Source organism: Pinus tabuliformis, chromosome X, assembly GCF_031772625.1.
Source record: "Pinus tabuliformis cultivar Carrire ecotype Pingquan chromosome X, CPIR1, whole genome shotgun sequence".
Taxonomy (NCBI): Eukaryota; Viridiplantae; Streptophyta; class Pinopsida; order Pinales; family Pinaceae; genus Pinus; species Pinus tabuliformis.
The window spans coordinates 897,774,313-897,789,779 of record NC_142308.1 but is presented as its reverse complement, the minus strand read 5'-3'; the positions used below and the strand labels follow the sequence as shown (position 1 = coordinate 897,789,779).

The 15,467-nt window shown below is 38.1% G+C and overlaps 1 protein-coding gene across 1 annotated transcript; it reads right to left on the bottom strand.

Annotated features, from left to right (window-relative positions):
* Positions 1-12,936: 12,936 nt before the first annotated feature.
* On the bottom strand, positions 12,937-13,671 carry LOC149142579 (uncharacterized). Its single transcript, XM_089451515.1, has one exon. It carries the CDS (start codon positions 13,669-13,671, stop codon positions 12,937-12,939), a length of 735 nt encoding a protein of 244 aa, XP_089307641.1.
* Between the last annotated feature and the right edge of the window lie 1,796 nt (positions 13,672-15,467).

Sequence of the window (15,467 nt, the reverse complement as noted above, 5' to 3'; positions counted from 1 at the left end):
CATAAATTAACCAAAAGGGGTGAAGTTATATATATATAAAGGACATACATTATGGATGGGGAGAAGAATAACACATCAAATATACAAGTCAAGGGAAAATTGGGAAAGTTGTAAAGTGAAGAGGAGCAGCCTAACATTGGTGACGAACCTTAAAGATCCATCATAGGCATGACCCTTACTAATAGCCTTTTTTGTTGTAGTGTGTAATATTGTAGTACTTGTTAGGTACTCGTATTTTTGTTCCTAGACTAAATTTGTCATTCATGTTAGTCATTTTTAGTTGTGTTACTTATTTTTTAGTCGTATATTTTAACCCGGGACTAAATTAGTCGTTTATGTTAATCGTTTTTAGTTGAGTCACTTAAGATTACTCATTATTAGTAGTATTTCACTTGGAAAAGTTGTGGTGACTAGCTTTTTTAGTCACCTAGTCACTAATTTCTCATTTTCTACTAGTGTAAATTAGGTTTCTCATTTTTCTCATTATGTCATCTTTATCATATATTTCAATTTTATAGATATTTTTTCTGAACACTTTCCTCTTACACTATCGTTTTGTATATGCAATTATACACGATTCCTAAGAGTAGCCAAAAAGGGGATCTTCATCTTTACTAGGCATTAATTTTCCTCTTCAGTGGAGAATGGAGAAGGTGCTTCTTAAGAAATTTCTTGTAGAAATTTTATTAATCCACTATAATGAAAATTATTGGCTTTTTGGATTAGATGTTAGTTGGTTTAGTGCAATAAAAAATGGAGAGATGGAAATCTGGTATGCTAATTCAGCACTTGGCTCTCAAAACATATAACTTAGTTTGCATGATTATGCCTAACCTTTTTCCTGAAGGTTGAATATTAAGTTCCTAAGGTGTTATTTTCTATGGTGACATTTTATTTACTTTCTTTATACATGTCATCTAGCCACATGGTGGCCACTATCTCTCAACTAAAGAAAATGTGTTCGAGTTTCTAGTAGGGATTCCTCTGGGTTTTAATGTTGTGATAATTTCACCTCATGGTTATTTTGGACAAATAAATGTTTTAGGAATGTTAGACAAGACACCAGTGGACAGGTAAACAATTGTTTTATAATTCCAATGTCCATTGCATGATATCATCTCTTTATTGTTTCATTGCATTTTGAATGTTTCTTTTGATTTTGTTTTGTCTTTTAACTATGAAATTGAAAATACTTGGTATGATGTCCATTTAAACAAAAGCAAAATCTTGAAGATGAAATTAGTTTTACACTTCATTGATTGAAATCCTTTTAGTTGTTTTGTGTTAAAATATGTTCATGACTATTAGAAAAGTTTAATTTCATGTTCTTATTTGAGCACATGTTGTTTATATACTTGACCAAGTTCATGTGTTAGATAATGAAATGTTGTTACAAATAAAATGACAAGGGTTAGACATCACACCTCAGATTATTTGTTTTCATAAGTTATCTACAACATAAACTTTTTAGCATGTAACTTAGTTGACATGATTATGCCTAATCTTTCCATGAATGTTTAATTTTAAATTACTAACATGTTCTTTTATATGGTGAAGTTTTATTTGATTTGTTTATATAGGTCATCTGGCAACATAGTGGCCAATATCACCCAACTGAAGTAAACTTGTTGGATTTTTTTTGCTTTTATGGGGAATAATGAATTTGACATTGTTGATGTTGAGGTATATATCGTATAAATACTTTATCATCTACTTTAGGTTATATTCTAGTGTTCATCGTCTTTAATCATGTCTTATACTCTACTTGTATCTTCTTTTATTTTCAGTAAATGAACTCAATATTGATGGTAAGAAGCATGAATTGAAGAAAGAGGAGAACAAAAACAGTGGAGCGACAGATGAAAAAAGAGAAAGAGAAGAGATTCAATCTGGTGATATCCTTGGAACCAATATATTGCATAAGACACACATATAAAGACTGATGGTCAAGTCTTCAGAGTTGGTGAATTCACGTGCAATGCCTTGTTAACACAATAATAATACTTGATATTTCATATAATATAATTTTTGTGGTTAAAATTATTTATAGTTTCAATTGATATTGTTTAATATCGTAATTAACATATGTAACTTTACATTTTCATATTATATGAACATGCACGTTGTATGATTTTTATTTTATTTTATTTATTTATTTATTTTTAATTTAGTCGCAAAATCATACTAATTAATTTATGTTTAATAATGAACACATAAAATTAATCTAAAAATACTAAATTAATACTCTAAATTTATTAATTATGAACACGAGTAAAATGAATATACGACTAAATTAGTCATTTATAATGAATATTAATGAAAGTAAATGAAATGAATATAAACTACTAAATTAGTTGTTTATATAATGAATATGAAGCTACGAAGAAAAGATAAATGACTACTACAATTGATAAATTTGTGATTACAAATGACGACTACATTTTGCATATTTATGACTATTGGTAGCTAATTTACAGTATCTTATAACACGATCAAATTTAGTCATATTTCTTTGGTCATTAATTGGTTTCAAGTGATGACTAAATTTTTCATATATATGACTTTAGTAGCTAATTTATGGTATCTTATAACACGATCAACATTTTGGTCATATTTTTTTGGTCACTAATTGGTTTTCTAGAGTGATCATATAGTAATATATTTTGTTGTATATTTGATCATTAATTGTGACAATTAATGACTAAATCAATGACTAAATTAATGACCAAATTTATGAATAAATATACTACTAAACAATAAAATTGAGACAACTAATTAATGACTCAGCTAAAAATAACTAAAATTTGGTCGCATTATAAAACACTGTAAATTAGCTACTACTGGTCACCGACTGAAAAATTGTCATTTATATACAAATTTTAGTCATTTTTTTAGTAACTAATTAGCCATTTTGCATTAGTGCTAGGAGATGAAGCGTCAAAATTGTGGACCTCGTTGGGGTAAATTGGTACATCAACTTGTCGAGGTCGTAACTTTTTCATATGATCTTTGTTTGATGTGCAGATACCTCGTTAGAAATATTTATCCGAGGATTATAAATTTCGACTACAAATGTGAGTCAAAGACTCATGTTTACTCGTTTTGCAAAAAAAATGTTGTTTAGGGCCTCAAAACAACTCCAAAAATCCAGGACCCAAAAAACTACCAAAAATAATAAATTGTGCTACACTTAAAAAAACTGAAAAACTAAAAAAACCAATGATAAATATCTAAATAGAATAAACAAGTGACCACCAATATCTACCTAAATCACATTCTTAAATATTAATTAATAATAATTATTCTATAACCATTTATAACTATTAATGACTAAGATTAATTGAAAAAACATAAAAGAATCAAAATTAAAACACCAAGAGATAAGCATTTGCAAATTTATAAATTTCATTGAACCATAATCTAGTCATGAAATAAGCGTGGTAGAGAGGCCATCCGTTTCAAGAGTGCATGAGCGCATGTTAGGATATGATCACACGAAAACTATAAGGTGTTCACAAAGTTCAAACATGAAGCCAAGAATATCCCATTAAGGTAGAAGTTTGACATAGGATAAAGAATGCATGGTTATAACCGTATTTAATTTTTAAAAATATATATATAATTTGATATTTTAATTAATAAGTTTAAACATTTTATTTTTGCAAGTTTATTTCAATATTTATTATTAAATTTAAATAATGTAATTATCGGTAAAATTCATTTTTTTTTAAATATATAAATAAAATTTAAAATTTAAAAAATATTTCATATAAGAATTATATGATGGATTTGGAGTATGTTTAAATTATTTTTGTTCCGTAAAAAGATTGGTTTTATTTTATTTATTTATTATTTATTTATGGAAATAGGTTAATGATATAAGAACCCAAAGCATCAATTTAATCTATATTAACATACAACCCTAAATAATAATTATCTCACCATTAATTTAATAAATAAATTATATAAAAATTTCTTATACTGCCACCACTACTAATAATAATATATATCTATAATTTTTTTAACTTCATGTATAAATTAAACTCGCTCTTAATTAAGAGTTTAGGACTCACTTCCTCTCCCTTCGATCGACCAATGAACCTTGAACTGAACCTAACATGCAACACCTGCACCAATACCACATTGCCACGGTCACTTCTACATCACCACCTAAGGACAATGTTTCTTTCTTCATTTTATTTGTATTTCTTATCAAGCAAGTTTTTAAAGTTTTTTTAATAATATATCAATTAATATGACCACACTACATCACTACTTAAGGACAAAGTGTTTCTTATTCATTTTATTTATATTTTTATCGTGCAGGTTTTTAATAATATATTAAATTCATTGGTGATAAGCAGAAAATCTGTTTTATTTTTATTAATTATGTCAAAACTATTTTTAGATGTTAATTATTTTTTCCATTCCTTGATAATTAAATATTGCAAAACATTTCAAATTATACATTTAACCCATTATTGAAAAATATTAAAACAAATTAATGAAATTATTTATAACCTAACTTCGAACCATTTAATAATAAAGAAATCATACTCTTTTTAAAACATTCAAAAGGAAACTTCACTGAAATTATCGAAAATTTCTCAATAAAACCTTTAAAGATGTACATTTAACGAGCAAAATTGTTTTTTTTTTAATTTTTAATTTCAATATTTTTAAAAATTCATAACTTAAAAGTTCCCTTAAAAAATTTAGGGATGAAAGGGCGTATTTTAAATATCCCTTTTCATCTACACTCCACGATGAGGGCGGAGAATGTAAGGGCCCTTATCAAGGCCTTAAGTTTATTATTAAAAAAGGATTTATTAGTCCTTATTTCTGCTGCTTACTATAGTAATTGCGTTCTAGTCAAAGTCCCTTCCTTTTGGATTAGTTTGTTAAGTGTTTTGTGATTTTTTTATAATTTAAATGAAAGTTTATGTAAAATGTTAAATATTTTTATTCTTTTTAAGTTAAAAATTATTTTTTTTAATTTTCAAAATTTTATTTCTAATTTTTTATTGGTTGAATGAGTCTTGATATAATTTTTTTTAGTGGAAGGCGATTTAATTTCAGTATTTGTCAATGCTTGAAAATTAATTTTAAAATTTTCTAAATGGTCATTCCATTGATGAGTGTTCTTACATTAACAACACTCACACTGATATTTTTAGTCTGACACTATTAGTGCTTTGCCTAGGTCCTTTTCATAAATGAAGGGTGGGGGAGAGGGAAGGGGGCATTTACACTTCCTCACCTCCAATCACCTTTCACACAAGTGGGTTTGAAGATGATTGTAATAAACCCGATTATGCTGGCCGAATAACATTAGTGAGGCTTGAATGAGGCCGGTCCCAAACAACACTGTGCACCTTAGGTGACTTTTGCTGCAATGCGGAGCCGACTGTGTGGGGACCTAAAATACCACCGGGGATCATCTAAAAGCAAGTAATATTGCATTTCCAAACAAAATGTTGTCTTGAATTTTTTCCAAAGCCTTATCTATAAGGAGCATCAACCTAACAATTTTTCCTCACCCTCCCCTTTTGATCGATCCTCCTATTTCTCTCGCTCTCCAGTATACGTAGTGCAATTCATTATTCAAAATTTTAGTGTTATATAAGTAATAGATTTCGATATTCCTTGGGAAGAAAGAAATATATTAGTAATGGATTCCTTTCTAGTAATAACGTCTCATGCTTTCACATCTAAAGAATCACATAGCATCGATCTTATGGGCTTCCGAAAACCACCCATGGTATCAAGGAGCCAGAGCAGATATGTTATATTTTAGTGGTGTTTCAAGGCAAGAGGAATGCAGGAGGCATCTATGGGCGTGAAAGGAATTTCATAGCCTACTTGCATGGAATATATGACTTCTTTGTATGAAGTACTAGAGATAAGCTCTGCGCTGACTACAAAGGATGTCAAAAGGGCTTATAGAAAGCTGACAAAGAAATTCCATCATGATCATGCAGCCTCACCAGACAGAAAAATGAGAGCACACAGATGTGTTTGAGGATACAAAAATTGTCTTACTTTACATTTGCATTAGGTTTTTAATTTTTACCCAATATTAATTATTTTAGCTAGGCGAAGGAGAAGAAGCTTAGGTTCGTAAAACGACCCTGACAAGAAAATCATAAGTGCCTTCTACGACCGAAAAGAAATTATATGAATGTTGAAGTATTAACTAGTGTTAGGGTCATTTTGTGCATACTTTTATCTTTTCTTATAAAATCATTTGTCCAATGTTAAGATGTCTTGTAGAGACTGATGAATTTGCATTATATGCACATTTGTAAGAAACAAAATTAAGTGCTCCTTTTGATTTTCCACATCATCTTCTTCGTAATGGGCAGTGGTGAGCCAATTAAGCAGGACTAGGTTGACACCTGAACCTACACTGAATATTTATTTTTATAAATGTTTGGCAATGGAAAAACATGGCACTAGATCTGGAAAAATAGCTAAAAGAACTTCAACTATCCATTACATCCAATTTAATTTAATTGGATGTTCTTATCATTTTGCATTCTTTTCTATAATGGATTGTTTCTACTGTCATATAAATACATTGATACAATTTTGATACTAACACTACAAAGAAAATACCTTCTAGCAGAGGTTATAATAGAGGTTTTAGTGTTATAAAATTGGAAAAAAAAGTCAAAAAAAAATCCATTAAAACACTTGTTTGCGGTAGTGGATGTTTTAGTGGATATTATAATGAAACTTCATCATAACTGAAAAAATATATGCGGCTAGAGGTTTTAGTGGATGTTTTTTTAGTGATGCGCTTCATGGCACAATTAGCATCGGTACACTACATATATCAAAGCATCGGGGCAACATGAGGGCTTCACTAGGAGAGCAATACCATATCACGTGGGTTCATATTGCGGGATATTTATTGAGGAAAAAATGACATAATATATTGGGGGATATATAGGGGGTAGAGGGTTTTTATATTGGCAGGTATAAAAAATGGAGCCCAAAGTTAATGAAAAAATATAAAGGGATATAAAAAATGTTAATGAAATAAATGGATATTTACAATATCTTCTGAAAGTAGGGGTTTTAAAAGTGGGAAGGTGTATTGTGTTTGTATTGGTAGGGGGTTAAATAATGTGATTTTTAGAGGTATTTTCCAATATGTAGTCAAATTAAGGGTATTGTTTAATATGCCACGAACGCACGTGATATGTCAGAGGTTCACTGAATGAAGCCCCCGTGGGAGCAACATACATAACTAAAAGCATCGATGCGTTGAATGCAAAGAACATCAGTCCCTAAAATGTATACTACCCCAGTGCATATATATCAAAAAACTCCCCAGCGCATTCTTTTGAGGAACGACACCAAGGTAGGCAAAAAAACATTGTAGACTCGATGCTTTTATTTAAACTTGCATCGTCGATGCGTATGATTTGTATAAACAAATTGATGTGATAAGGATATAAAATAACTGGTGTTGTTAATTTTAATAATGCATCGGGGTTGGAAAAACATTTTGTAGCACTGAGGCTTAGTTCTATGAAAGCACTGGTGCTTTAAGAATTACAATGCACCGGGGTGTTAATTTCAAACAATACTGGTGCTTGAAGAAATAAATGCCCTGGTGTTGTCATTTTTTGAAAAGGCACCGGTCATGCAAAAGGGATGTTGTAACTATGCTTTTATATAACATAATGCACTGGTGTATGTTTATGTTATGTCCGCACCAGTTTTTTGTATGACAAATTCTCTTTTTCAGAAACATCAACCTGTGACAGTGCAATTATTGTGATTTCTTAAACCTATTATTCATCAAAAAAGTGAAATATATCTTATAACAATATTCATATAAATTAAAATTTGATTAGTGCATTTGTATATGATGTTTGGATTATTTGTTATATTATTAGATTTCACATATATTCATTATAATATTTAATCAGTAGTGTAACATTTCACACTGACATTGGATAACACAATAGAATAAATTAAAATGTATTTTGTTATATATCAATAAGAGGCTCTTTGTCATACAAAATTGGATTATTATTAGTAACCCCTTGTCTTTCAATTGGGACACTATGTCCATTTTTTTTTTTTTCTCGCTAAAATACTAATCTATTATATACAGAACAAAAGAGACAGTACCTTCAAGAGATACATCTTCAGAGGCCTGAAATTGGCACTCTGGTCTGTTTGAGTTCAAAATGGGCTACCTTCGCAGAGGTGCCATGACTAGTTGAGACCTTCCATACCAGGGTTCTTTGAAATTCATAAAACTTCATCCTTGTCAAACTAAAAAGCCCACACAGGGGCAACAAAATGTCTGCTACAAAATCCCGCGCAGGGGCTTCAGAAAACTTGAGACTAACAAACATTACAAACTGAAAATAAGAACCGAACGCCAAGGTAAAACCTGAGAGTCGCTGGTGCTGGTGATTCTGCCCCGGAGACCAGCTACTCCTCTGGTTCCTCTTCGACAATCGGATACCACCTGAATCGACTGAATTCCACCGCAGAAGGGGAGGGGTCAAGGAGGGTATCAGCCTGTTTGGACGTAGATGCCTCCTGAGGTTGAATACGGCTGGGGGCCTGAGCCGCTTCCTTCCCAGGCGAGGCCTGGACCTCCTCCACTTCCTTCCCAGGCGAGGCCTGGGCAAATTCCGGCTTTTCACCCTGTTGCATCCCCTGGTGGCGGTTCTCATCGTTGACGGATTGTGCTTCCTCCAGAAAAAGTACAGAGACATGGGCATTAATGCGAGGTCTGTCCATCGAGCTATTGAAGGCAAAAATGGCTGAGCCGAATGCAGGTGCAGGGACTGAGTCCTGGTCCGGGCTATAAGAGTCCATGAATTGTCTGGATTGGATAGGATGAGCGGCAGGAAAGCTATGGCAGCGGCAACGACAACAATAGGACTGGGAACCTTCAGCAGGCGTCCGAGAGGAGCCTCCTCGTGTAGTTCCTCGTCTACTGAGCAAACGCTCCCGGGGAGGAACCATTGTTGCCCTCGCACTGAAGCTGAAGAGCAAAACGGGATGAGATGGCTGCAAAGGCTGAGAGGCAAGCGGGAGGCGAGAAATGAAACAGAGGCGAAAAACACACAGAGGTCTTTCAGTCCCAGAATTACATACAGAATGCAATGGAGCGGGAGATAATGCCTCCGGGAGGGCCAGAGACCATACCAACACCTGACCAGAGAAGACCGAACGCCAAGCATGAAACTGCTTGTGCTGAACCCCCTCCTCACCTTTCTTAAACCCTGCAACCCATTCTCGAACCGCGAATGCCATAACTGCTCTCTGCTGACGGACCTGCAACTTGAATGCGGCAATGAATGCCGACCTACGGTGAGCCTCGACCTATATTCCATGGCGGCGAACTGACGGGGGAGAATGTCCTTATACCTGAGGCATCACATGCCTGGCATGTGTCTCCTCTCTATCTGCTGGCGTGTCACCTGCATCCAGGGGGGCAGCCTCTCTTTGGATCAGACTTTCGCACTCCTGGACCTGGAGATTGTTAGGAATTATATTTGTATCTCCTGAGAGGAGAGTTTGATCATTTTCAACCCCTATGTTGGCAAGGAGATCAGCTACCTTGTTACCCCCTCTTTTCGTGTGATTGAAGGAGATGGCTCTATTATTGCGCAAATCTTGTGCAATGGCATTCAATCTAGCCTTTAGCCTCCAGCTAGAAGCAATTTTCCTAGCTTGAGAGCCATTCTGTAAGCGCGTTGCCATGTTTATGAGGATTTGGGAGTCGCCTTCTACAATCAGGGGTTGAAGGTTGAGATTCCGAGCTAGCTGCATACCTTGCCAGAGTCCCTCAAGCTCTGCCGAGTTGTTGGTATCCCATCCCATGTTTCCAAAGTAGACCTGCAGGGGAGTGCCTTCATGGTTCCTCAAAATACCTCCAAACCCGGCTGCTCCCGGATTACCTTTGGAGGCCCCATCAAAGTTGAGTTTAAAGGAGTACTTGGGGGGGGGGGGGGGGGGTTCCATGAGCAATTGTCCTTGGTACCGCTTTTGGAGGGACCATTCTTGGGGCTTCCTTGAGGCAGATGCAGTTGCCAATTATTGTAGATGTTTTTCTCGTTATCCAGTGAGGGGAGATCCTCCTTTGTCCATGTCTGGAGTGACATCGTTTCTTTGAGATTCTCTAGAGGCCTATTCCAAATTTCTTCGTTTGGAGAGCGCTTGTCTTTGAATATTCGTCTGTTCCTTTCCTTCCAGATGTTCTAGAGGACTAGTCCAGGGATGATGTTCCATAGGCAGTTGAGAATCTCGCTGTTGTAGGGATTCTGTGGCCATTGTCTTATGGAGTTGGTGATGTCGTTCTCCACTCTGCAATTTTTTTGGCATCTGAAGCTTACCTTTTCCCATATCCAATTGACTAGAGGGCATTCGTCCAAGAGGTGTTGTAGCGTTTCTTCACTTTGATTGCAGTTATGACAGATAGAAGGACCTTGAAAGTTTCGTCTTCTTAGTTTATCCCATGTGAGAATTCTTTTATGACTTACCAGCCAGAGAAAGTAAGAGATTTTGGGCCACGGACCGAGACCCCAGATTTTGCTCCAAATTGGATCTGGGAGAGTGGGGAGGTTGCAAACCAGGTTGTAAGCTTCGGAGGTGGTGTAGGTTCCTTTGGGTTGGTATCCCCATCTAAGGATGTCATTCTCTCCATCATACCTAATGTTTCTTTTCTTTAACTCTTTTGCCAATTCTTCTTCCTCACTAGTATCTGTCCTATTGAGAATATGGTTAATCGGTCTCCATTTTCTGAATCCGTGCTCTGTCTCTTGCATCCAGAATTGGTGTATTTTTTCCTGCTGTTGTTCCTGCCTGTCTGGTATTTGAGATGGATGGAGCACACTGATAAGCTTAGGCATCTGGTTCCAAGCGTCTGTCCAGAATCTTGCCGTGCGACCATTCTTTATTTCCCAGAAGCTGTGCTTCTGTATTAGCTGATAGTGCTGTTTGGCCGCATTCCATATTAGCGACCCCTTCTCGGTAGGAGTGAATCTTATAAGCTCCTCCTGAGGTCTACTGTCGGCATATTTGGCAGTCCATATCTTTACCCAAGGCTTTTCTGAATTAGTGACCCATTGCCACCAGATCTTGGCATTCATGATGGAATTGCTGTACTCAGGGTCCCTTAGCCCAATACCTCCCTTGTTTTTCGGTAAGCAGACAGTAGACCATTTGACCAGAGCCCATTTGCGGTTTGTAGCCGAGCTGCCCCATAGAAAGTCACGCTGAATGTTCCTTATTCTCTTTAGAACCCATTTTGGCGCTGCAAGGATTGTGAACAGGTAGAGAGGCATGGCCTGAAGAACTGACTTAATGAGCACCGCACGACTAGCAAGATTTAGAGTTCTGTGAGTCCAGAGGTTGAGTCGAGATTCCAGCTTCTCTAAGAGAGAGCGCCATGCAGGATTCTTTAAGGCTGAAACAGCTAAAGGGGCTCCGAGATATTTAGAGGGAAGGGTTGCTGAGGGAAAGCCTAGAATACGAGTTACAACCGATTTGACAGACGGAGGAGTGTGGAAGAAAAAAATCTGAGATTTGGAGCAATTGACATTGGTGCCAGAGGCTTCCGAAAAATCATTGAGAAGGGTTTTTAGGCAAGAGGCCTCCTGGACAGAGGGGTAGCCAAAAAGCATAGTGTCATCAACGAATTGCTGATGAGAGGTAGCTGGAGTGTTATGGACAGAAATGCCTTTGAGCTGGTGAGAGAGGAGGGCATGCTTGATGTGCCGGCCGAGGCCCTCAGCCATAAGAACAAACAGGAAGGGGGATAGAGGATCCCCTTGCCTAATACCCCGAGAGGGTTTGAAGGGGCGTGAGGGGATACCATTTACAAGAATGGAGAGGTGGGTGGATGTGATGAGACTCATGATCCAACGAATCCACATGGGGCAGAAACCAAAGGCTTTTAACATATGATGAATGTAAGTCCAGCTAAGTTTATCGAATGCTTTGGAGAGATCCAGCTTAAGAAGCATACCTGCCTGCTTTGAGTGCTTGAGGGAGTGAACAATTTCGTGCGTGAGGATAATGCCATCCATTATCTGTCGCCCTTCTACGTACCCCGACTGTTCAGGAGATATGAGCAGAGGTAGGAGGGGTTTTAGCCTGTTTGCAATAACTTTAGATATAACTTTGTATATGACATTACAGAGAGCTATTGGCCTAAATTTATTAGGGGTTATAGATTCCTCCTCTTTGGGGATGAGAGTAATGAAAGTAGAGTTGAGGGAGGGGAGTATCCAGCGTATGGTTCTTGATTCTTCTACTATCTGCCAAATCTCCAATTTGATCATGTCCCAGAAAGCATGAAAGAAAGTGGTGGTGAAGCCGTCTGGGCCAGGGGCCTTTCCCTCTTTAAGTTGTGACATAGCCGCATCCACTTCCTGGGGGAGAATAGGGCGGAGGAGAAGCTCATTGTGTTCCTCCGTGATGAGCTTTGGTACATTGCTGGTTATCTTTCCAATAGCCTATTGTCGATCTGCTACCTGTTCCTGGTGTACCTGATGGAAGTGATTGAGGATGACCTCTTCTATATCTTCATGCTTCTCTACTTTCGCCCCTTCTAGATTTTGGATGAAAGGAATGTGATTGTGCATCCTCCTCTGCACAGTGGTTCTGTGGAAGAATTTGGTGTTGCGTTCTCCCTCCTTCAGCCATCTGACCCGAGATTTTTGCCTCCAGTAGATTTCCTCCTGCTTCCTCCTTTCTTCAAGTTTGTTGTGGATGAGCCTTTCCTGTTCCAAGGTGGCCTCCGAATGCCCTTCTGTGACTATTTTTTGGTGGAGTTCCTCCAGTTCCTGATTTAGATCTTGTTGCGCCTTAAAAATGTTCCCGAAAGTCTCCCTGTTCCATCTCTTAAAGGTGGTATTTAAGAAATCTAAGCTTTTGTTGGAACTGATACATTTTTTACCCTTCTGGGGGGATGAAGGCTGCCCAGGTAGTTTTAAAAAAATCTCTGAATGTAGGGTGCGAAAGCCAGAACCCTTCAAATCGGAAGGGTCTTTTTGTCAAATCACCTGGTCTTTGCCATTGTAAAGCAATCGGCCAGTGATCCGAACCAGTATGCGCCAAAATTGCAGCTGAGATGTCGCCTCCTAGATGGACCGCGTTGTCTGAGATGAGGAATCGGTCCAGTTTAGAGGCGATTTGATGTTTGCCAGCCCTGCGATTGCTCCAAGTGAAAGTTCCATTGCAGAATGGCATGTCTATGAGAGATGCAGTTTGGATGAAGTCCTTGAAGCGAGCAACTTCGGGTTCCATTCTGCTTCTTCCTCCTTTCTTCTCCTCGCTTTTAGTAATCATGTTGAAGTCTCCTCCGACAATCCATAGAGGGTACCTCCTGTTACTGTTCAGAACTTCTATTGTGTCTATGAGTGCTATTTTGCTTCCAGTATCTTGCGGGAAGTATACATTTGATATATTTCCATGAATGTTGGTGCCCAATATGTGAAATGCCGCCTGAATGAGGTTATGAGAGGCGTGAAACTCTGAAAGGGATACCTCTTGGGTATTCCAAATTATAGCAAGCCCTCCTGATGCTCCTGAGGCATCAACCGCGACAAATCGACAGCCTGGCCAAGCTTTAGAGAGTATACTGCCTAGTGTGGAGCTGTTACACTTGGTTTCCTGGAGAAAGCACATCTGAGGCTTTTCCATTTTAATAATGTTTTTTAGCATTCTGAGTTTTTCGGGGCCGTTAAGCCCTCTTATGTTCCATGATACGAGCTTCATGGTTCAACTATTTATGGAGGGTTTGTAGTACTTCGTCAGTTTTGCGTACCTGCCTGAATCTACCAGGATTTTCCCAATCTCAATCGTTCTTTGGAGATCTGTTTTTCTACCTCTCTTTTTAGTGTCTTTTGGGCGAAGGCTGCCATCCCAATGGCTTCCTGGTTGTATCCCAAGTAGGTGCCGATGATAGGCCCTGGAGATGACCAATTCCAGCTTATTGAGTTGAGTCTCTGATATTGTATCGTAAGCTTTCTTTTTGCAGGCTGATTCTAGTTCCAGAATGTCAAGGCCAATTAGATCTATGCTTTCTGGCTCTTCTTCCATTTGTTGCACTTGATTTCTTTCCTCTGTATTGATCTATGGATTCTGGGGGAGGTCTGCCTTTCCATCTACTTCCATGTCCTTGTGGATCTCTGCTGTATCTTTCTGACTTCGGCTGAGGATAGTGGGAATGATAATGGGGGGTTGAGAGTGCGAAGGGGAAGCTGAGGGGGGTGGATGGGCGGATGAAGAGGGCTGAGAGGGGTTAGTCTCAGAAATCGGAGGTTGTTCATCTGAGGACTGCGCAAGGATTTCAAAGCTATTCTTGGTTTCAGGGCTATTGGAATATTTTTGCTGGGGCATAAACCCATTCTGGTGCTTTTTAGATGCGCGCTTCCTACCAGGGACTTTGATAAAGCCTTCTTGGGTTTGGGTTTCAGGGAGATTAGGGGGATTGGCCTTGGAGTTTAGAGGGCAATCCCTGAAAAGATGCCCCAGGGCATGGCACTTCCTATAGCGGAAGGGAACATGCTCGTAATCGAGATGTTGGATCCATTCTTCATCTCGGTGCGCAAGAGTAACCGATTCTGGTAAAGCTTCATTCAGTCGAATGAAAACACATATTCGGGCATAGGAAATGTACTTACGCGATTTGGTTTCTTCTGCCACTCTGATAAATTCCCCTACTCCGTTTCCTATGCCTTTGAGAATGTCCTCGTCCCAATATTCGTCTGGAAGAGAGTACAGTCTGATCCAGACCGGCGCCCATGTGAGATCTTCTTTGTCGGGATTGAATCTTGGAATCCATTCCCTCAGATATAGTCCCGCTGAGTTGAAGAAGTAAGGCCCATTTCCTAGAATCCTGTATTTATCCTCCAGGCAAAAGAAGATTGCAGTGAAGAAGCCTTTCGGCCCTAGTTGCAGAGTGACATCTCCCTTAGGTTTCCATTTCACTGCAATCCAACCCTTTAAGGCTCTTTCCGTAGGCCAGAACCCTATGAACTTCCCTATGAGGGCATGATCTTTCATGTACTCTATTTGCCTGTCTATCTTGTCTCCCGGCAACTCTATTCGTGGCCGTTCTTTGGCTACTGGTCTGCATGTGGTTGAGGTGACTTTCTGACTCTCTCTTGTTGTGTCTTTCCCGTCCTGTGTGCCTCCGTCTTTGTCCTCATCCTCTCGTCTTCCCGTATCATTGCCGTCAGTATGATGCTTTTTTCCTTTGTTGAGAATCTCCCTGTCGACCGATCCGAAGGTTACAATTTGCTCATGATCGTGCAGCGAAGGGGAGGGCTCTGGTGCCCTCCCCTGCGGGTTTTCCATTGCACCTTTCTGCTATGCTGCAGCTCTGTCACGCTGCAGGGGTTTCCTTTCAGTGTCCTGGTAAGATCTGTTCTGCGTGTTCTGCGCCATTGAGGGTTTTCTCAGAACCCTAGACTGAGCTC